This window comes from Aegilops tauschii, chromosome 7 (genome assembly GCF_002575655.3).
Source record: "Aegilops tauschii subsp. strangulata cultivar AL8/78 chromosome 7, Aet v6.0, whole genome shotgun sequence".
Lineage (NCBI taxonomy): Eukaryota > Viridiplantae > Streptophyta > Magnoliopsida > Poales > Poaceae > Aegilops > Aegilops tauschii.
In genome coordinates this window covers 229,863,467-229,884,257 of record NC_053041.3, presented here as the reverse complement: position 1 = coordinate 229,884,257, position 20,791 = coordinate 229,863,467, and the positions used below count along the sequence as shown (strand labels likewise).

Genomic DNA, 20,791 nt, shown 5'->3' with positions numbered 1-20,791 from the left:
CAGCAGATAAACATATGGATGTTGCTCATCCAAGAAGCTTGATTGAATAAAGTTGATCCCACCATCTAGGTAAGCAGAAAGTTTCCTGCCCAGCTAAATAATTGGTAACCACTCTTTTTCTCGTTCAAACCAAACTGACATCAATTCCAACCTAAAAGCAAATAGGGGAAAAGGAGAGATCAATTGTATATGCTATGGATTGTGTTACTCAAATCACGCTGTAGACGAGTTTACTGAACAAGGCAACCTTAAAAGCATATTTATAGAGCATTTTTATACCCCATAAAAGGCAATTGACATATAATATGATAATCTAATAACAAGGCTAAATTTGAAACAACTGAATATGTAATTAAGTAGTGATGTCATTTGATGTATTCTGCTTTGAGCTAAATCACTACACAATAATTCTTCTTGACAGTAAAACAAAATTCCTGCTCATCGGAACGTAAAGAAAAACGAAGTTTCAAATGGCTAAACTAGAATTCTGGTACATAAATAATTTTCGAATTATATCTACTAGTGTCATGACAAACACTTTACTGTCGTACAATGGTTGGCAGGACAGAACAATCTTCATGAAAATATGCACCAATCAGTTGATGAAGGATAAAGAGCATCTCATGTAACTTAGTAGATCTTGTTGCACCCTGAATCGCTGCCTAAGCTTGTCAACATGTGGCATTAACCATTAACTGGTAGTGAACTTACAAAAAAATTGGTATTCCACAGCTCCTGGATTGAAGCGAACTTGCCAGAGTTCTTTATCCCGGCACTTTCCACCATTGATTTTCAAAAAAATTGTCGCTCCTCCTAAAGTATTCAGCCTTGGAAGACAATATGAAGTTCAGGTATTGCTCACTCAGATATGATCTAAAGCACAGCAGCAAATGCTCAGTTTGCATAGCAGCAAAATAACAAAAGCAAACCCAGCAGTTCTGTAGTAATGCTCAAACAGGCTTTCTTGATTGGGTATCAGAATAGTACTGTCAAAATTCTAATATAGCCATGACCTTAGCACTATATATCAGACCCAAATATAAGTCTGGAACAGCCTCTCTGTAGGTCATGACTTCAAACAGCAACACTAACTTGGAATTTCAACTTTTCTTATACGTTCCAAAAAATCCCCAGTTAATTTCCTCAATTCCGTCCGAAAGAGCCTTGAACTATCAAGAAGGGTGCTTTCAGTCGGTGACACTCTGGCAACAAGAACAAAATTTTCACCATTACCAACATCTATCTCATATAACTCAGAGAAAACCTGGTGAAGAACATCAATCAGCCCTTTGTAGAAGGATGCATCAGCAGCAGGAGGGATTACATTCAGTACCAGCACTCCATCATGATGTAGAATTCTGCGTGCAGCAAGAAGGATGCTTCTATGGGTCATCTCCAATGGCGGCGCACTGACACCACACATTGCATCAGGGGAGTCAAGATCCACCATAATTGCACTGAATTTCGAATCAGGCTCATCTCCATGTGCAAAATCCTGAATCATTTGAATAGCATCGCCAACACGTACATGAAGGAACTCATCCTCCACCAGTCCAAAATAGTTCCTTGCGACGTCTAGGACAACACAATCAGACTCGACGCCCAGTACATCGAAGCCAAGTCCCACCCTGATGGACATTGGAAGAGCTCCACCACCAATGCCAGCGCAGAGGCACCTCGGCCTTGCACCTGACCGAGCATTCTCCTCCACCGATGAGTCGATGAGTGCAAGGCCGGCAACCATGGCCTGGAGGTAAGGCTGGACTAATGGTCCACCCACCTCAGGCTGTAACGAACTAGCAGGCCCCTCCTCCAATGCCTCCAACAACGAAGAAGCAGCAGAAGCAGCAGCAGACATTGGCCAGGCAAGGCGCACCTGGGTCTGTATAAGGCACGGCATGCGCTTGAAACGCAGCCTCCGGCGCAACTCGGCCGGGCCAGGAGCGCAGTCCACGGCCACATCCTCGACAAGCATCTCGCCGACGACAGGACCGGCGACAAGCTGGACAGGAACAAGCCGAAGGAGGTCGTCGTGGAAGGAGAGCAGCGGGACGTCAGGGATGGCACCGTTGCCAAACGCAGCCCTGGGGCAGAGGGCCAGGAGGAGGGGGAGGAGCCGCGCGCGAGCAGGATCCGGGTCCGGGCGAGCGGCGGCGGAGCAAACGATCCGAGGGGAGGGAGTGGGGATCTCTGGGCCGACGAGTATAAGGCGAGAGATTGTGCACTGGGATCGGGAGGAGAGGAGGAGGTGGAGCTGCCCGGCGCGGGTGGAGAAGATCCAGTCCCGGTGCCGGCCGGCCGGGACGAGCATCGCCGCCGTCCTCGGCGCGGTCGGGGATGGCGCCGCGGGGGCAGGGGAGTCGACAACGGCCACCCGGAGGAACTCCGCGTGGTCGTCGGCGTCGCTGTAAGGGTTGGAGGCGTCGTGGAGGAAAGGGTTGGGGAAGGAGAAGGAGATGAAGCGGGAGGGCTCGATGTGCTGCAGCTGGTTCAGCTCCGCGCACACCGCCATTGAGCCGCGAGGGCTTTCTGGCGGCGGCGGCGCGGGGTGAGGGAAACGGCGACACGTCGAGCGCTCGCAAATGGTGGGGATTTTCCTCTGTCAATGCATCGCGGGAATCAACAGCAACAGAGGACGAGACGTCAAGACGGCAAGAAGTGAAGGCTATACCTCTAACAAATAATGCCCTAGAATTTTTTGTAGATTTTCTCTAATGTTCTGATTTCATTCTTGTGTTGTTTTAATCTGAATTTTTCTTCTTTGTTGATATGATTTTTTTTTGTGTGTTGTTTCGATGACCTGCTTAGTTTTTTCTGAAACCGAGGCAAAAAATTGCCTCATATATTAGTTAAAAGAGGATCAAAGAGTTACAGAGTTAGAATAAACCCCATATTACAAAAGGATTACTCTCCCAGCATGATCAAACGCAACTTCTTGACCCCTGCGGTAGCCCAAAGCGCGGCTTCGCATTTAGTGTTGGCTAGAATTACGGAGGGTGGGACACTTTTGTGACGGAAGACATGTGCATTTCGCTCGTTCTAGATGGTCCAAGAGGTAAGCTGTTATGACCGGCATATTAGGGGCTTAGCCCAGTGGGTTGTGGCCCAAGTTATCGTATCGTTATTAGGGGCTTAGCCCAATTATCTTATCATTTGCTTAGGAGTCAAGTAAACCTTTTTATATAAGGAGATGAGATGTATCAATCTAATCAAGCAAGAAGCAATCATTATTTGCTCGGCTTCCCTTAGGAGCTAGGGTTCTGCCGGTTCTAGGGCGAAGATTGTAGGGGAAAGAGGGAGGAGGACGAGGACGAGGGCGCGGCAGCCGGCGGCTAGGCGCCGTCCTTGCGTGGTGGAGAAGAGGCGGCGGCGGCGCAAGAGGCGGCTAGGGTTAGGTCTCCCGGCTCCCTAAGGGAAGCCGAGCAAATAATGATTGCTTCTTGCTTGATTAGATTGATACATCTCCTCTCCTTATATAGAGAGGTTTACTTGACTCCTAAGCAAATAAGATAATTGGGCTAAGCCCCTAATAACGATAAGATAACTTGGGCCACAACCCACTGGGCTAAGCCCCTAATATGCCGGTCATAACATAAGCAATGCAAGAGATGCCATCGCCTTCCTGTTGGGAACAAAAGAGTCGGAGAGGCCAATCCACCACTCCTTCGCGGATCGGATTTGGTGCCAGACGGAGGTGTCGATGCTTACGAGCTGAAGCTATTCCTTGATCATGCCCCAAAGCCGAATGGTGAACCAACATTTGAATTAAAGGTGGTCAATCGTTTCTTGCTCACGTTGCATAAGGGACATAGTCCACAATTTGCCCACTGACAGTGTGTTTCCACACAATCTCGTCCTCAATATCCTGCTGCAGATGGAAGTCGTGAATGGTAGGCCAAAATTGCAGGAATTGGGGGAAATGAGCTAGCGAGAAGGAGTTGGTCAATTTGATTTTAGATATCCAAGAACCGTCCTTCAGAGCCTCCCGGATTTTACAATTCTTTCTTGCAGAAGCATCATAAATTAGAGCAATGTCCCTGGGTTTACGGCCTTGCACCCATGGAGCGTCTGAAAAAGGTGTGTGGGCACCATTGCCAACATTGATGGTCGGGAAATCGTAGAAGAGATCATAATCCTTGTCATCATAGGGGTTTTCCAGACCGACCCACATTTTTTACGGCTCCTTCCACTCATACCAAAGCCATCTTAGCCTTAGAGCCCTCGCGAATTTGTCCGTGTTGAGCACTCAAAGCTAACTCATACCCCATGTTCTTAGTTCTTGTATTGAATTAATCAGACATTACCAGAATTTTTTGGAGGAAAAATGCAGATCAATCACAGACCACAGAGTTCATGAACAAGGGGAGAATACGATTTCTTCATTTAGAACCTGTAGCAAGTTACAGTAGTTGACATCTGAGTATGTGGCAAACTGTTACATCAGGCAACAGTGACATATACTACATGGCAGCAGAAAATATGGGTTGGCTATGTAGATTGCAAGGCCAACAAAACATGAGAACTACAAGACTACAACAGAAACAAAAAGTATGAATTGTTCCTTATATTCATGTTCGCTCGACCTTGGAATTTCAGAGCCTAAATTATCGTCAACTGTCATCCTCAGCATCTGTATTCATAAGACTAACTGAGAGGAGAAAAATGTCGGTCCCGCAGCACAGAAACTACATTGGTCGTTCATACATGTGATCTCAGTTACCAAGGTTGACCCCCATCTGAGCTGCTGCAGGCCTGGTTGGGTAGAAAGCCGTCTCCGAAGTCACCAACCAATCTCATTTGCATTTCTTCCTGTGGAGAAAGAATCCTGATGCACCGTACGCAGTTCAGAAAATCCCTACACATGCAATACTTTGTTTATCAGAGTGGCTCAATAGCCAGACTAAGAGAGTAAATGAATGGGCATTAAAACTGAAGCCAAAGTGCAGCAGAATGTGTTAAATTGATTTTAGGGTTTCTTTGATTTTACTTTTACAGGTACGTATTCAGTTGAAGTTATACTGTCACAGGCCTTTCATTGTACTCGACAAGCTAATTTAGCAACCAGTGAATGAACCATTAGTTGATAGCTACCCATTCCCCAAGGTCATGTCCACACAAATTGCCTAAAGCCACCCATCAGCTTTATCTTTTAGTAGTTTTGCACATTTCCAGAAAGTCATGCTAGTAAGTTTCGTATGCAAAAATTAGAAACAAACTCATGGGAGTTTTACTTACTCCCATGGGTCATCACCAACTAGTAGAACATCCTTCTCATGATCTTCATATACTAGTTTCCAGCCAACTCTACTTTGGTCACCAAGCTGCCCCTCGATACCAAACATCCGCGCAATGTCATGCTTCAGTTCATCATACCCTGAATAACGGTTCATGTCAATAGATCTCCCTACAGCACCACGTTTGTGCACCTGCATATAGTACTTTGGTCAGGAAAGATCTTACTGCAAGAGTGAGACAGTGCACTCGTATGTAAACAGAAACAATGCTAGAAAGTAGAAACACAGAAAGAAATATGATAAGAGCCTAAGGATAAACTCTTCTAACATTAACGACTTTGAACATTGACTTTCTGTGCACAGTAAAGTGAGCATATAAAATTGCAGGTCATCATTTTGCAAGGAAATTAGTCAGAGAAAATTATATATAGGTAGGAAGATCTAGAGATAAATATGTAATTACTTACATTCTACAAGGTGAAATAGTTTGTTTCTTATCTGTAACGAAGTATTCCTGTGGTGTAGAAGAGCCTATGACTACGGGCGTCATGAGGCTGGAGCTGATAGCCAGGGGATTTATGACCCAATTTGGGTGGCTATCGTGTAACAGACTATGTGACTTTTTTTATCTCTTGTTTATCTATGTGGCTTGCCATTCATCTGTTGGCTTCCATTATCTCGGAAAAATCCTGATGTGAACTGTAAAATGACACACTGGAGCAAAAGTTATTTTTATACAAACCTTGGTGTAAGTTCGCATGCATTGATGTGCAGGAGCCGGTGCCCTGGAATTTCTATTTAAGAATGAGGGGTCATTGATTGCAGAATCTATAGAATTGAATCCCATGTCAGCAACTCCAAGTGAATGTGAAATCATTGAAGATGATAACTCTTGTTGAGAATCCTTAGATGAAATGTAGTTAGAAATGCCATTTCCAGCCATCTCATCCATGAATTTATCATTTTCAATGCTATTGGCAATCAAGGCATCTGCATTAAGTGGTAAGCCCAGTTGACCATCAATGTTCACCCCAAATAGAACGTTATTTGTTGGATCTGAAATCTCAAACTCACTATCTGGAGCTGTGTCCCTCAACAGCTGATGCTGATCGAAGGATGAAGATGGAAAGTTTTGTTGCAATGATCCATCAGCCTGAGAAAGGCAAACCGAAGTAGCTGAGGAGGACGTATCCAAGTAATCCATGTGGGGGTTGTTTATGTAGTCTCGTTCAGTAGCTGGCCCTTGTTCAATCATCTTGGGAACCATTATTGTTGGCTTGACACTCTGGTAAGACTTCATTTCCTGTTCAATTGTAGGGCCCAAGACAACAGATGATTGAGATGTTTTTGCTGCAGTTGGTAAACTCTGGTTCTTGGAGCTACTTGGGATGGACTGCAAAAGAACATGATTAGTGGTAGTGGATGGTGATGTTGACGAAGACGGAACATTATCTGTCCTCACTGACTGCATTCGACCAGTCCCATTCAAAGAGCTAGCACCCATGGAGGTAACGATATCTGATTTTGCAACGGGAATGGTACCCCTAGGCGAATCTTCAATCGGTTGGTGAGACTGGGCCTTTTGTTGCGTTGCATACTGGATGGTGTTACTGTTGTGAAAACCAACAGTTTGGGTAGCTCCTTGCACACATTGCTGAGGATCTGACTGAGAATTTACCACTTGTTGCTGCAAATCAAAAAGCATTTTCTGCTGCTCCATGGTCAGATGTTGCTGTGAATGTAGAGCCTTTAATAATTGAAGTTTCATTTGATGATCAGATAGTTGTGTATTCATGTTTGCATCACTGGACACATGAACAGGTTGTATCTTCATTTGCTGCTGCTCCTGTACTGAGTGTTGAACCTGCTGATGATGTTGAGGTTGTTGCTGTTGTAGCTGTTGCTGCAAATGTGGTTGCTGTTGCTGCAGGACCTGGATTTGCTGAAGGCCTCCCTGAAAGACGGTATGACTCTGGACCAGAGGTTGCTGTTGCTGGAGTTGAGCCTGGAGAATCACTCGAGGTTGCTGGAACTGAGCTTGGACAACATGTTCAGGCTGTGTGGCGTTTAAGTTTGCCTGGCTGCCTTGCACTGATTGAGTAACTGTATGCTGCTTCTGGTCAGAATTGCAATCTTGATCTACCTTCTGTGGTACCATAATATTTCCCAGTTGGTTTGGCGTAGCTATAGCTTTCGCTAACTGTTCAGCCTGTTGGTTTTGCTGAGGTAGTAACGAGGTGTTGAACTGGATGTTATTTTGTTGCAGGAATTGGGGCTGGAAGCTGATTTGCCTTGATATATCAGCTGCAGACAAATTTTGCACATGTTTGCCAGCTAATGAGTTTAGCAACTCTGGTTGCATAACTGTGCCAGCTAGTGACAAGTTCTGCTGCATATTCATCCACTGAAGTGACTGAGCTATGTTTAGACCAGGCACTATGCTGTTCTGAGTATTCATATCTTTCTTGCAGATCTCCTCACCAAGCCATGGCATGGTTCTCTTAAAAAGATTATCCATTCCAGAGGTATCATCATCTGTGGATATAGTTTTTTTATCAAAAAACCTGAGTTGTGCATCAAAGGACTTATTATCTAGTTATTTGCTAGAAGGATACGTGGCCGGGAGTTTTCCCTGTAGTTCCGTGGTTACCTATCATCCCAGGTTGCCTCGCACGCTTTGCAGTGAATAATGGTGTGGGATAGATGAAGAATGGAGCGATGACAGGCTCAATGTCCCAAAGGGAAACCCTGGTGCGTCTTTCACTTGGTGCTGCTTCATCCCATGCAACCTACTCATACATACTACTAATCTCAGCAAAAATAAAGGAGATGCCTTGTCAGTTTGGCAGGTTTAATTTGTATGGATTAGACCAAACCTGAATATTGCGCCACTGAGAGTTTTTCCACCTTACAGGATCCAGATCACTTATGCCAGTTATGGTACCCATGTACCTGTAGGCAGATATCACAACTTAATAGTTTTTACAAAAAAATATTTCTTGTATAAAACTTCAAACACATAAAAACATGAGCATGCGCACAGCAAACTGACAGTTAATAGAAAAGGTACACTACAAACTCCAAGGATATTTTAAAAGTGATCTCGAAGTAAGAAGGACGACTACTCAATCTACAAATTAGGTAATTTGGAATCTATACCTTCTTGTTCCAGATTCTTCGGTTTCAAACATCATTCTAAAACGCATGCCAAGAGATAATTGGTTGCCATAAACTGCCTTCTGGTACTTGGCAAAAGGAATCACAAATTCTGAAGGACTAGCCCTGAAGAAACAAAAAGCAGTCCAATTGAAACTCTAGTATATCACCTATTCACCTGTGAAAACTCACAAAGGATGGTATTTACCTTGGGTTATAGAATATTGTAAATTGGCTGTTATTTGCTGCTGCATGAGCTGCAGCAGCAAGTACTCCGATATGCATGCTATCACTAGACAAGACAGATGATGAGAGGTTAGTAGGTTGCCTATTTGCTCGCCTGATCCCCAAGAGGAGTTGCTGTTTTGCATCCCTACAATCACAAGCGAAGAATTTTAGTGGCACTGATTACCTTTACAGATAAGTTTATTTGTTACATCAACTCTTGAGCAATACAAAGTCAGGAAAAGCTGACTGCCCAACAAATAAATAGAGACCTCGGCATCAACATTTTACCTAATAAATAAGACTGAATCACCAGCAAGAAGTCTCTTTCCACTAATAAATAGGCTCCAGCCAGTAGTCAGAAGATGCCTTTTAGGCTGGCCTGGTGAAGAGGAAGAGAAGCAATCATAAAATTAGTGCATTATTCCTTTCAAAGGAAAACAGTAAAATGGATTAAATCATGAAGGAAAAGAACTGTAGGCCAAAACAGATACATGGTATTAAAATATGGGCTTGGCTAACTTCCACCAGCTTTCATTCATGCGTCGAGAGGAACTAAAAAACATTTGACTTGCCTCTAAATATATGACGGAATGTCCAAATGGTATCATGTAAATCCCTGGCCTGGAGTTCCTGAGCAGGAGGTTGCAATGAGAAGTCCTACATGTAGTACAGCTTGAACAAATCAGAACAAACCAAAAAACACTCAACACATCTTTTTACATCAGAAGTAAACAATCCTTACAAGACGAGGGAAAATCCTCTCTGCAGCACGCCGTGGCACGGAGAATCCTCCATGAGTGCTCGTATCACTCGCGGTCAATGTTTTGCAGAAGAATTCTGTTTGTGGCTTGTTTTGTTTCAGGGCAAGCTCTGACGCCAGCAATATCTCCTTGTCACACTGTGACACCTAGCAGTTACAATTCCGATCCCATTTTCAGGCAAGAATTCTAAAACCATGGCAGTACACGTACGTCACGTAATAAAAAGATTTCGCTGAACTTTAGGAAGTGACACTTACATTGCTAACTGGCTGGAGAGTCATCCGAGCATAAACTTCATCCGTGTCAGGATCAGACTGTCAAGTTTTGTCGATAGAACCATCAGGCAAAAAAGGTTAGATCATCCGCATAGAAGAGCACAGAATGCGCATCTGGTGTCCACTTAGTGGTGTCTGTTCAAAGTGGTGGTGGTTACCTGCATAGTGACGCTGTGGAGGATGCATATCAGCTTTGATGGAAGATTTGGATAGCTTGGAATCTGCGCGTCTGCATCCTTTCGCATAGATGCTGCCACCTGAAATTGGGTATCAAGGAATAAGGACTTCTTTTTGCCCTGGAACTCCAGGCCACTTGCATACAACTTGCAAATTTGCAAGTGGTTTTGGTAATAATGTGATTTTAATGGACTCTCAACTGAACTTGTACACAGGAAACAGGAACTCCTCCTATGAAACTTCGCGCTAAATCAGAAGCACCCATCTCTAATTCTTTCATCATAGTTCTGGTCCAACATGACAGTGACACGGTGACAACCGGGGTATCATGTGAGTGCCCATCAGAGATAACATTAGCACGGATATGATCAAGTATGAACCAAGCCCCAAAAAAGGTTGCATGTCCACAGAGTTGAGTTGGAACAGGTTAAGACCAAAGCTCTAGGTAGAAATCCAGCTCCCAAATTTCCCATCTTCTATTCGGAAAAAAATTCCAATATTCTCTCATACCACTGAAGAAAAGAAAAGGTCACTGGAGAAAGAATTAGATTTCCGTCTCAATCAATTAAGAACTGAAACTAAAGCAGTTGTCTGTCTGCAAGACGAAGCCGAGAGGCTCAAGAGCATGAGTTGACTATGGTTGTCTTGTCTGCTGCCGGCCGCCGGACACGGAGACGAAGCGACCATGAGGCCGCCTCGTGCTCGCGGGAGCGCTGATTATTCCTCCCTCCCCGCGATAGCCGCCAGCACGAAGCGGCCAGAAAGGGACAAGAGCAAGACGCCCAAAAAAAGGGAGCGTTTTCTCCTCGTCCAGAGAGGGGGAGGAAAGCAACAGCTTTGATCAGCAGGAGTCATCGGGAGCACCGTACCTGCTCGCTGTGTCCCTGCGGGAAGTAGACGACGAGGCTCCCCGGCGGCGGCAGCGCCACCAGCGGCCCCGCGCACGCGTACCACAGCTCCTGGTTCACCCTGCTCCCCCTCGCGCCCTCCCCGCCGCCGGCGCCAGAGCCCTCCGGCGCCGCCATCGTCCGCGCCGCGCACCGCCGCGGCCCGGTCAGTCACTGGTGCCCCCGCCTCCGCCGCCGCCGCCCGGGGGGCATCGGCGGGTCGCCGGCGAGGGTGGGAGGGGCGAGAGGAGGAACGGAGCAGCTCCCGAGGCGAGGAGAAAATACTCGGACGGAGCGACGGAAAGAGCAATATAATACTACGCGAGAGCGCCGTGCTGTGGCCAGTGGGCAGTGGCGGAGCGCGCTGGCCGCCGTACTGCTTGGCTTTGTTAAATTGCCTGCAGGCTTCGATGATTAGTTCATTGATTGGTTGGCCTCGCACGGGCGCGGGATAATTGTTTCTCCGGGAATCAGGCGTGCGTACAAGCTTTCGAGGGGGGGCAGGGCACAAGGCGCAGGAATCAGGGGGGAATGTGTGAAACGAAATGAAAATCTGCGGGGCGATAGAAAATTCCCAAATTCTTCGCTGTGCACGCGCATCATCTGGGCAAAACGAGCGGCCGGTCTTACATGCATCTATGTGTTAATTTTTTTTGTCTTCTAGTGCATGTGGTTGTTAGTATTAAATGTGAATACACTAATTACCACATTCCGAAAAGAACAGATCCACACACATTTATTTTGAAGTTCTAAATTTTAAAAAGGCATATCTTTCAAACCGCTCGTCGGAATTCAGATCCGTTTTCACTGCTGGAACTCTTGCGACGAGATCTTTGAAGCTAGATCCCGCATGGATATATTTCGACGAAATTTTTTCGATGCCAACTTTTGTGCTATATGGTGCAACTTTAGTACTGTATTGTGCAATTTCAGTACTATATCATGCAACTTTTTCCAAAACTAATTTTTGGATCTGCATGATTCAACTTCCTATGAGATTGCAATCTAGCAACCACGACAACTTTGTTGTGCAACTAGTCTACTGTCCCGGCCAACTACCTAGTAGTCGATGTGTAACCCTCGTTCGTTAGCTTGTAATGTAATGTAGTTGCACACACATATGCTCAGTTGGCTTGTAATGTAGTCTAGTTGCACACACATTAATGTTTAGTTGGCAGGACTATTGGCACAGACATATGCTCAGTTGGCTTGTAATGTAGTCTAGTTGCACACATATTGATGTTTAGTTGGCAGGACACTAGTTGCACACACATATGCTCAGTTGGCGCGGCAATGTAGTCTAGTTGCACACGCATTGATGTTTAGTTGGCAGGACTATTGGCACACACATATACTCAGTTGGTGCGGCAATGTAGTCTAGTTACACACATTGATGTTTAGTTGGCAGAAGGATTATTGGCACAAGCATATGCTTAGTTGGCGCGGCATGTATTCTAGTTGCACATATATTGCTATTTAGTTGGCAAGAAGACTAGTTCGTCGAAACATCCCCATATGGGATCTACTTTTGAAGAGCACGTCGCGAGGGTTCCAACGGTGAAAACGGATCCTAATTCCGAAGCGCGATCTAAAAGTTATGACTTTTTAAAAATTTGAAAATCCAAAATAAATGCGTTCATATCTGTTCTTTGTAGTACTTTTTTAGTACGTGATACTTTTTCTAATTAGAATTGTTTTATCAATTGGAAGGGACAAATTACCTTTTATGGATTAGGGACCAAAATTGTCTGTTTTAGACCGGCCGCTCGGGACGACTAGCGAGTAGCCGGCCGCTCGCTAGATCGGTCCTAGAAAATTTTGCTGGGTGCGTCGAGAAGAAAGAAAATGTATTTTGCAGGGACGGAACCTAGGGAAAATGATTTGATTCTGCAGTCCGAAAGCATCGTTAACTTTTTCCCAGAAATACAGAGGGTGTGCCGCGGCGATGCACGTTTTCATTCATACGGTGGAACTGACCGAGTGACTGACTAAGAGCAACTCTAGCAAACCCCGCAAAAATACGACCCGCAAAACGCGTTTGCGGGTTCACGAAAATCGTTTTTGCGGGTCAAAATCATACGCGGCCGAGCAGAACCCGTATCTAAACCTGCATAATTTGAAAAAATTTGTTTCGCGGGAGAAATTGCACGAACAGAGTTCATCACATACTACATTGTTCATGGCATACTACATAGTTCATCACAAACTACAAGCATAGTTATACTACATACTACGTTAAACTAGTACTAGGGGGTCGGATCTGACGGCGGCGAGGTCGCTGCAACTGGACGACGCCGGAGAGAAGCCGGACGCTCAATCCTCCTCGCCGGAGCTGCAGAGATCGACGTACTTCTCCGACTGCTCCTTGCGGATGCGGCGCCACTCGTCCACCTTCTCGTTGGCTGCGACGTTGTCGGCGACCGCCTGCCGCCACTCGAGGGCTTCGAGCTCCTCGGCGTGGCGCCGACGCTCCTCCTCCTCGCGCACGCTCCGCTCGGCGATGGCGGCGGCGACGGCGTCGAACTCCGCGACGTAGTCCTCAGGCCCGATGACTCCGCGGCGGCCGAGCGGAGCGGGCTCCTCGGGCTCCTCCTTCACCGGGACGAAGGCGAACGGCGCCGACGACTCCAGTTCCTCCTCCTCGTCCGACCACTCCCTCTTCACGGGGAGGAAGCCCGCGGCGGAGGAGGAGGAGGATCCGGCGTACGAAGAACGCGCGGAGGAGAACGACGCGCGCCGGCGGTCGTACTCCACCGTCTCGCGGCGGTCGAAGCTCGCCAGCGGCGAAAGCCCGCGGTTGGTCCACTTCCGCGCGCCGCGCTTCCTCGCGTCGTCGGACCGGACGCGCCGCTCGCGCTCCGGGTCCCTCTCCCGGCCGGATCTGCTGCCGGAGCCACGTCCAGAGCTCCACATTCGCCCCACATGGTGGCTGGAGGCGGGGCGGAGGGTCGCCGGCGGCGAGAAATTGGAGAGGAGAAAGGGGAATCAGGTGGCTCGCGGCGACGGGGGATAGGGTTTGGACCCGCAAAAGGGTCGCGGAACCGCACTTATAGCGCTCGGGGGGGGGGGGGTAGTTTGCGGGCTGCGGCAAAAGTTTATGCGGGCCGGGCGAGTATGCGGGGTCTGTTCTGGCCGCAAAATTGGCCCGAGCCCGCATACTCGCCGGAATTTTTGCGGGCCGGGCGTTTTGCGGGGTCTGCTAGAGTTGCTCTAAGAGCATTTCTTAGAGCAGACCCCCGTATAATGTCTCGACTCTGCAAAATAACCATCAAAACAAGGGTTTGCTCGTAAAATGTTGTCCAACCAGACCACGCAAACGTGTCGGACCCGTAAATTTTTTTGAGAAGCGCGGTAAAATCCCATCCCCAATCCGCGAAAACACAGGTTTCCGCCTCGACCCGGCGGTGCCCCGTATCCTAGGAAAGCGGTTGGCGGGAGGGACATTTCAGCACGCGCCCTTTCCCGACCCCTTCCGCCGCCGCCCGCCATTGGTTCCGCCCGTCCGCCGCTGACGATTCCGGCCAAATCTGCGGGCGGAATCGCGCCGTGGGGGCCCCCCCTGTTCCACCTAGCCGCTTCACCAGCTCCCCAGATTCGCTGATCCGAGCCGCCCCTAGTCGTCGTCGCCGTCCCAGGATCCACCGCCGCAAATTCACCGCCTCGAGCCGCCGGTGAGTACTTGCGCTTGTGCTTTGGATGCGGTATGCATAGTTGGTTAATGCGGCGTTCGTATTTGTGAATTTAGATGGAATTGAGCCCCTGCGAGAAGTTTTTGCTCGAGGATTCGGACGACTCGGATGTTGAGACGCTGCTTGTCAACTATCGGCAACAGACGTTGGTGATGGCCCTTGCCGTGAAGGAGCACGAAGACGAGAACCGAAAAAGACGGCGAGGATCGACCGTCGGCCGTCTTTGCATTCCTCGAAATCGTCATCTTGGGAACGAGATGTTGATGCAAGACTACTTCACGGACAATCCAACATATCCATCGCACCTCTTCCGGAGAAGGTACCGAATGCGCCGATCCCTCTTTGTGAAAATAGTGGAAGCTTGCGAGGCCAATTGTCGGTATTTTACTCAAAGAAGAAATGCCGCGGACTTGAAGGGATTTAGCGCAAATCAAAAAATCTTGGCAGCTATGCGGGTAATTGCATATGGCATTCCGGCTGACTATGTCGATGAGTACCTTCGCGTTGTTGATGATACTACAATTGAGTCAGCGCGTAGGTTTGCCAAGTGATCATCCATGTCTTTGGTCCTGAATATCTTCGGGCACCCAATGAGGAAGACACAAAAAAATTGATGGCATCTCACTACTAGGGGAAACCTTATACACAGAATCTTAGCAGCAGCGCGGCACAAAAAGAAGCGCTACTGCTAATTAGCAGTAGCGAGGTTAAGAAAAACATGCTACTGATGCAAATTTAGCAGTAGCGCGTGAGGGCTAAACCGCGCTGCTACAAAAATCGACCGACAGTAACCAACAACCTAAGTTTAGCAGCAGCGCGGTGTCACGATGCGCGCTACTGCTAAAGCAATAGTAGTAGCGCGCTTTTTACTCACGTCGCTGCTGCTAATTTTGAAATTGTCCACACGGTTGGCCCCGTTTAGCGGTAGCGCGTGTGAGAAAAGCGCGCTGCTGCTACGCTCTTATCAGTAGCGCGTTTTTCCTCCCGCGCTACTGCTAAGACGCAGCACCCCACCATCTTTTTCCACCCGTCCTCCCCTCCCCCATCTCCTCTCCTCCCTTTCCCCTACCCCCCACATCCTCCCACTCTCACTATTCTTCTTCCTCCATACTTCTCCCCCATTACTCTCCCTCTTCTACCTACCTTTCTCTCTCTTCATTACTCCTAGCTAACTACACCACCTCCATTAAATGCATCTCCTTTCTCTTTTTCCTTCCCCCTCCACTAGTTGTTGTCTCCTCCCAAATTAGCTAGCTAGGTAGATGTAGCATTTAGTTAAGTGACCTATTTGCCCCCTAACTAGATCTATCTTTGCCAAGAAGAGCTTTGTGCACTTTTGATCTCCCTACATCATCATCTCCACCGTGTGCTCGATCTCGAGATAGAGGTGATTAAAATTTCATGCTTTTGCAAAATGGAAATATGTGTATGTGTGTGTGATATGATAATTGGGCAATATGATGGAAATTGTGTGTGTGGCATGAGTTGACGCCAAATTGTGCGTTTGAGTTGCCTATGTTTTGCCGAAATGTCGATTTATTTCCGTTTTGGCGAATTCCGGGCAAACTCTAGATCTATATGTCCTATTTTTAGGGAAGGTCATGCCGAATTTTTGTATGACTTTGATGCATGCACACATTTTTTAATCAATTTGTTTATTATTACCGTGCAGACGTTCATGATGGTCAGTGGAACGATGGTGGACAGGTGGTTGCGGTCGGCGGTGCAGGACATGAAAGAAAATAATCGGACAGAGGTTTTATGTCTGTGTCGAAAATGCAAAGGAATAGTTTGGCTCGACCCCTATGACGATGGTCGTGTCGAAGCGCACCTGCTCATGACTGGCTTCATGGATGGCTATACTCGGTGGATAATTGAAGATGAGGATGACGATGTTGAGGACGCCGACGGGGCAGGCAATGACGACACGGGGCAAGACGAAGAGATGATCGATAATGGCAGCGGGGAAGAGGCCGGACATGGCGACGGAGAAGGGGTCGGACATGGCGGAGGAGAAGGGGTCGGACATGGCGGCGGAGAGAACGTGGACTCCACGCAGCAGAGTTCGTCGGTACTAAGTTCAATCGTGCGGGACCCTCATGTTCAAGCACTGCTTCGCAAGGAGACGAATACTGAGAGAGCTGCTTCTAGAGAGGAGGCTAAGCTGGAGCAACTGGTGGTAGACTCGAACACTCCATTGTATGATGGTTGCAATCCTGAGGTGCCCCGCTTGAATTTCACGCTCCAACTCCTAAAGACGAAGGCTAAAAACAAATGGACCAACACTAGCCTCGATGAGCATCTCAAGTACCTAAAGGATGTTCTTCTCGCGGGGAATCTATGTCCTACTAGTGTTGATGAGGCCAAGAAGATCGTGTGCCCTCTTGATCTGCCGCACGTTAGATACCATGCATGCATCAACGATTGCATAATTTATCGGAAGGAGCACGCGGAAAAAACAAGATGTCCAGTGTGCAATGCTTCTCGATACAAGAAGGCCGGGAAGAAATGTCCCCAGAAAGTTGTATGGTACTTACCGATCACTCCCTGTCTCCAGCGGTATTTCATAGATCCCAAGGAAGCAAAGCTAATGCGCTGGCACGCGGAGAGGAAGAAGCCCGACGATGGAGATGATCCGAAGCTGAGACACGTCAAGTATGGAAGCCAGTGGAGAGCGTTGAACAACTTCTATCGGTATTTCAAATGTGATGCAAGGAACATCGTGCTCGGCGCGTGTACCGATGGCATGAATCCGTTTGGCAACCAGAACACCAACCATAGCACATGGCCCGTGTTTGTATGGATGTACAACCTCCCCCCTGGTTGTGCATGAAGTCGAAGTACATTTACATGAGCATGCTTATTCAAGGGCCGAAACAACCAGGAAATAATATTAATTTGTATCTGGGGCTACTTCAAGAGGAGTTAGACACGTTATGGAAAACACCGGCCAAGACATGGGACGCCAGCAAAGGCGAGTATTTCTACATGAGAGCCGCGCTGATCACGACGGTGCATGACTATCTCGGTTACGGATATGTCGCAGGCCAGGTGTGCCATGGATATTGCGGATGCACGCGGTGCATGGATGATACGACGTCTCGGCAGCTAACGTCAAGGAAAGATGGCGGGTCTGGGAAAATCGTGTACATGGGGCATCGAAGATGGCTCGAACAGGACGACCCGTGGAGAAACCGTGGAGATCTATTCAATGGTCACGCTGAGCATCGAGGACCTCCATGTAAGCGGAGCGGCGCCGAAATCGATGAGCTGTTGAAAAACTGGAAGGAGTGCCCCGAACCGGGAAAGACAATGAAAAAGGCACCGGAGCCGCTGCTGAAGGTATGGAAGACGAGGTCTGTGTTCTGGGACTTGGAGTACTGGCACAAACTCGATACACCTCATTGCCTTGATCAAATGCATATCTGTAAGAATGTCCTTGAGAGCTTGCTCGCGACACTGATGAACATGTCGGATAAGACCAAGGATGGGCCGAAGGCAAGAAAAGACTTGCAAGATTTGAATATCAGGGAAGATCTGCACATGCCGCCCCGTAAAAAGTCAGACGAGACAGAGACGGAGACAGAGGTGCGGGAGAAGAAGGGCAAGAAAATAAAGAAAGAGGATTATTGCCCCCCTTCTTGCTTCACCTTAAGTCAGGCTGAGATCGATCAATTCTTTAAGTGCCTTACCGGAGTCAAAGTTAGTTCCGGTTACTGTGGCAAGATAAGCAGATATCTAGACACGGACAAGAAAAGGTTCAGCGGGATGAAGTCCCATGACTGCCATGTGATGATGACGCAGATACTACCTGTTGCCCTTAGAGGGATAATGGACAAGCACGTCCGTGACACGCTTATTGGTCTCTGCAACTTTTTCGACGTCATCTCTCGAAAGTTGATCAGTGTGAAGCAGCTCCGAAGGCTATAGGAAGAGATCGTTGTGATACTGAATGAGCTTGAGATGTACTTCCCGCCCGCGTTCTTTGACGTGATGGTGCATCTGTGTCCATATTGTGGACGACATAATAGACCCGGGGCCGTCATTTCTGCACAACATGATGTTGTTTGAGAGGATGAATGGGATCATCAAAGGATTCGTTCGTAACATGTCCCGTCCAGATGGAAGCATCGTCCAGGGCTATCTGACACAAGAGTGCATCTCTTTCTGCGAGAATTTTCTATATGGCGCAGACCAGCCGCCTGGTGTTAGTGTTGGTTTGCCCGTTAACAAGCACGATGGGAGGCTCGAAGGAGAAGGTCACTCCAACGGTCGCAGGGAACTGCACGTGGCATACTCAGATCGATGCAGCAACTTTGACAGACCAAACTTGGTAGTGCTACAACACCTAGACGAGGTAGATCCTTTCATGGCACTGCACAAAGAAATTATCGCAAAGAAGTATCGTGACCGGGGGGTATGCAGGACGGACGCCGAAGTTACTAGAGAGCACAACTCCACTTTCCTGCATTGGTTCAAAGAGCATATTATTGCTAATCCCCCGGAGGAGGGCTCTAAGGACGGATTGCTCATATACGCCTTAGCACATGGCCCCTCACCCAACCTCGTAACCTATCAGGCATACGATATCAACGGATACACGTTCTACACGGAGGCCAAAGATATGGACAGTGATGATCAGAACTCAGGGGTGACGATGGAATGCATGACCAGCAACGACAACGACGCAACTGAAAGATTTTACGGAAGGGTCGAGGAGATCTGGGAGCTTGACTACTCTGGACTGCACAAAACGACGATGTTCCATGTCAGATGGGCTAAGAATGTCGAAAGAGAAAACCGGAATTTCACTACCATGACTATACCCAACGCCAAGAGCGCTACCGTGAACGCTATCGCAGAAAATGAGCCATGGGTACACGCTAAGCACGTGACACAATGCTTCTTCATAACCGACCCGCGCAATCCCAGCCGTGTTATCGTGAGGAGAGGCAAAAGGAACATCATTGGAATGGATGGAGTCGCCAATGAGGAAGACTACGATCAGTACGGCAACCCAATGAGGGAAGATGACGATGATGATGAAGTATACGTCAAAAGAAGAATCAATACTACATTACCTAAGAAAAACCGTACTCCATGGAAAAGGCAAAGTCACAATGAGGGGCTCAATTATTCTTCAACGAACAAGAAGGGAAAGAAGCTGACTCAAAAACGAAAACGTCAACGCTGAGGAACCGTATGTTATCGATCAAATGATGTAATATATATATGTTCCTATTTTGTATACACACTTAGCCATTATTATGCATGGGTCCAATGATGTAATATATATGTTCCTATTTTGTATACATATTTAACCGTCAAATGATGCAATATGTATCGCCTTCCCTTCGTTCACTACTCTCGGAAAAAAGTGAGAGAAAATAAAGGAAAAGAAAATAGAAGGAAACAAACAGGAAAACTGTTATATAGGTACTGGATATAGCAGCAGCGCTTTTGTGAGAAAAGAGCTACAGCTAGTCAAGATAGCAGTAGTAGTTTCTACACGAAACCGCTATAGCTACCTGGAGTAGCTATAGCGCGTTTTGCCTAAACGCGCTACTGCTATGCCCACTTAACCCCCAAAATCCCCACTCCTCTCTTCATCCCGCCTCTTTTCTCCCAAATCCCCACACTCTCTCTTCCCCCGTCGCGCCGCCGGAGCCCTGCCCTCGCCACGCCTCTGGGCTCGCCCCCGACCCCGACCGACCCAGGCGCCGGCTCCGGCCCCGACCCCGACCCCGGCTCCGGCCCCGGTGCTCGACCCCAACCCCGACCCCTCCCAACCTCGGCCATCATCGGGCCTGCACCCTCTGTAAGCCCCCCACCGCTCCTCCTCTCTCTGGTAGCTAGGTTTTTTGGTTAATTTATTTAGGTTTTAGTTAGGGCAGATGGTTAATTAGGTTATATATTTAGTTATGAATTTAGCTAGGTTTTTTCTTCAAGTTCTATATTTTTCTTCCTTTTATATGCAAATTTGAAGTGGACATGTGATATGTGGACATGTGATGCTTTGGACATGTCATATTTGGAATTTGGACATGTCATTTGGACATGATGATTATGTGCAGGGTAAATGATCCGAGTGGCCTATGTTACACCGGAATGTTGATTCATTTCCGTTCCGGTGAATTTCAAGCGCTCGATATGTCCATTTTTTAGCAAAGGTCATGCCGAAATTTTCCGTGAATTTTGGCATGATTTGTGCTAGATAGTAGGCATATCGAGTGCTGGGAGTTGCTGGGAAACGACATTCCGGCAAACATAGATTTCTTTTTATGTCATTTCTCTTTTTTTCATACTTTTAGAATTAAACGAGGAGACTTAATCATAGGAAACATGTCGAACAACGAAGAAACTGGGCCTTCTGACCAAGATGGA

At 47.4% G+C, this 20,791-nt stretch overlaps 3 protein-coding genes across 4 annotated transcripts; all 3 read right to left on the bottom strand.

Annotated features, from left to right (window-relative positions):
• Positions 1 to 330: 330 nt before the first annotated feature.
• Positions 331 to 2,645, bottom strand: LOC109736404 (uncharacterized). The gene has a single exon (XM_020295624.4). The coding sequence runs from the start codon at positions 2,510 to 2,512 to the stop codon at positions 1,088 to 1,090; it is 1,425 nt and encodes a 474-aa protein (XP_020151213.1). The 5' UTR covers positions 2,513 to 2,645; the 3' UTR covers positions 331 to 1,087.
• A 1,145-nt stretch (positions 2,646 to 3,790) lies between these two features.
• Positions 3,791 to 4,171, bottom strand: LOC141027060 (uncharacterized). Its single transcript, XM_073503980.1, has one exon. It carries the CDS (start codon positions 4,169 to 4,171, stop codon positions 3,791 to 3,793), a length of 381 nt encoding a protein of 126 aa, XP_073360081.1.
• Positions 4,172 to 4,354: 183 nt separating this feature from the next.
• LOC109736403 (auxin response factor 21) lies at positions 4,355 to 11,139 on the bottom strand. Of its 2 annotated transcripts, none has more exons than XM_020295623.4 (13): positions 10,701 to 11,139; positions 9,813 to 9,911; positions 9,637 to 9,693; positions 9,361 to 9,525; positions 9,191 to 9,275; positions 8,907 to 8,997; positions 8,599 to 8,763; positions 8,394 to 8,516; positions 8,111 to 8,186; positions 7,885 to 8,023; positions 5,977 to 7,769; positions 5,236 to 5,426; positions 4,355 to 4,855 (listed from the first exon to the last, which is right to left on the bottom strand). In XM_020295623.4, the coding sequence occupies exons 1-13, from the start codon at positions 10,854 to 10,856 to the stop codon at positions 4,717 to 4,719; spliced, it is 3,279 nt and encodes a 1,092-aa protein (XP_020151212.1). In that variant the 5' UTR covers positions 10,857 to 11,139; the 3' UTR covers positions 4,355 to 4,716. The 2 variants fall into 2 exon arrangements, with proteins under 2 accessions (XP_020151212.1, XP_040252207.1); XM_040396273.3 differs by having other exon boundaries at positions 9,361 to 9,516; positions 10,701 to 11,063.
• Between the last annotated feature and the right edge of the window lie 9,652 nt (positions 11,140 to 20,791).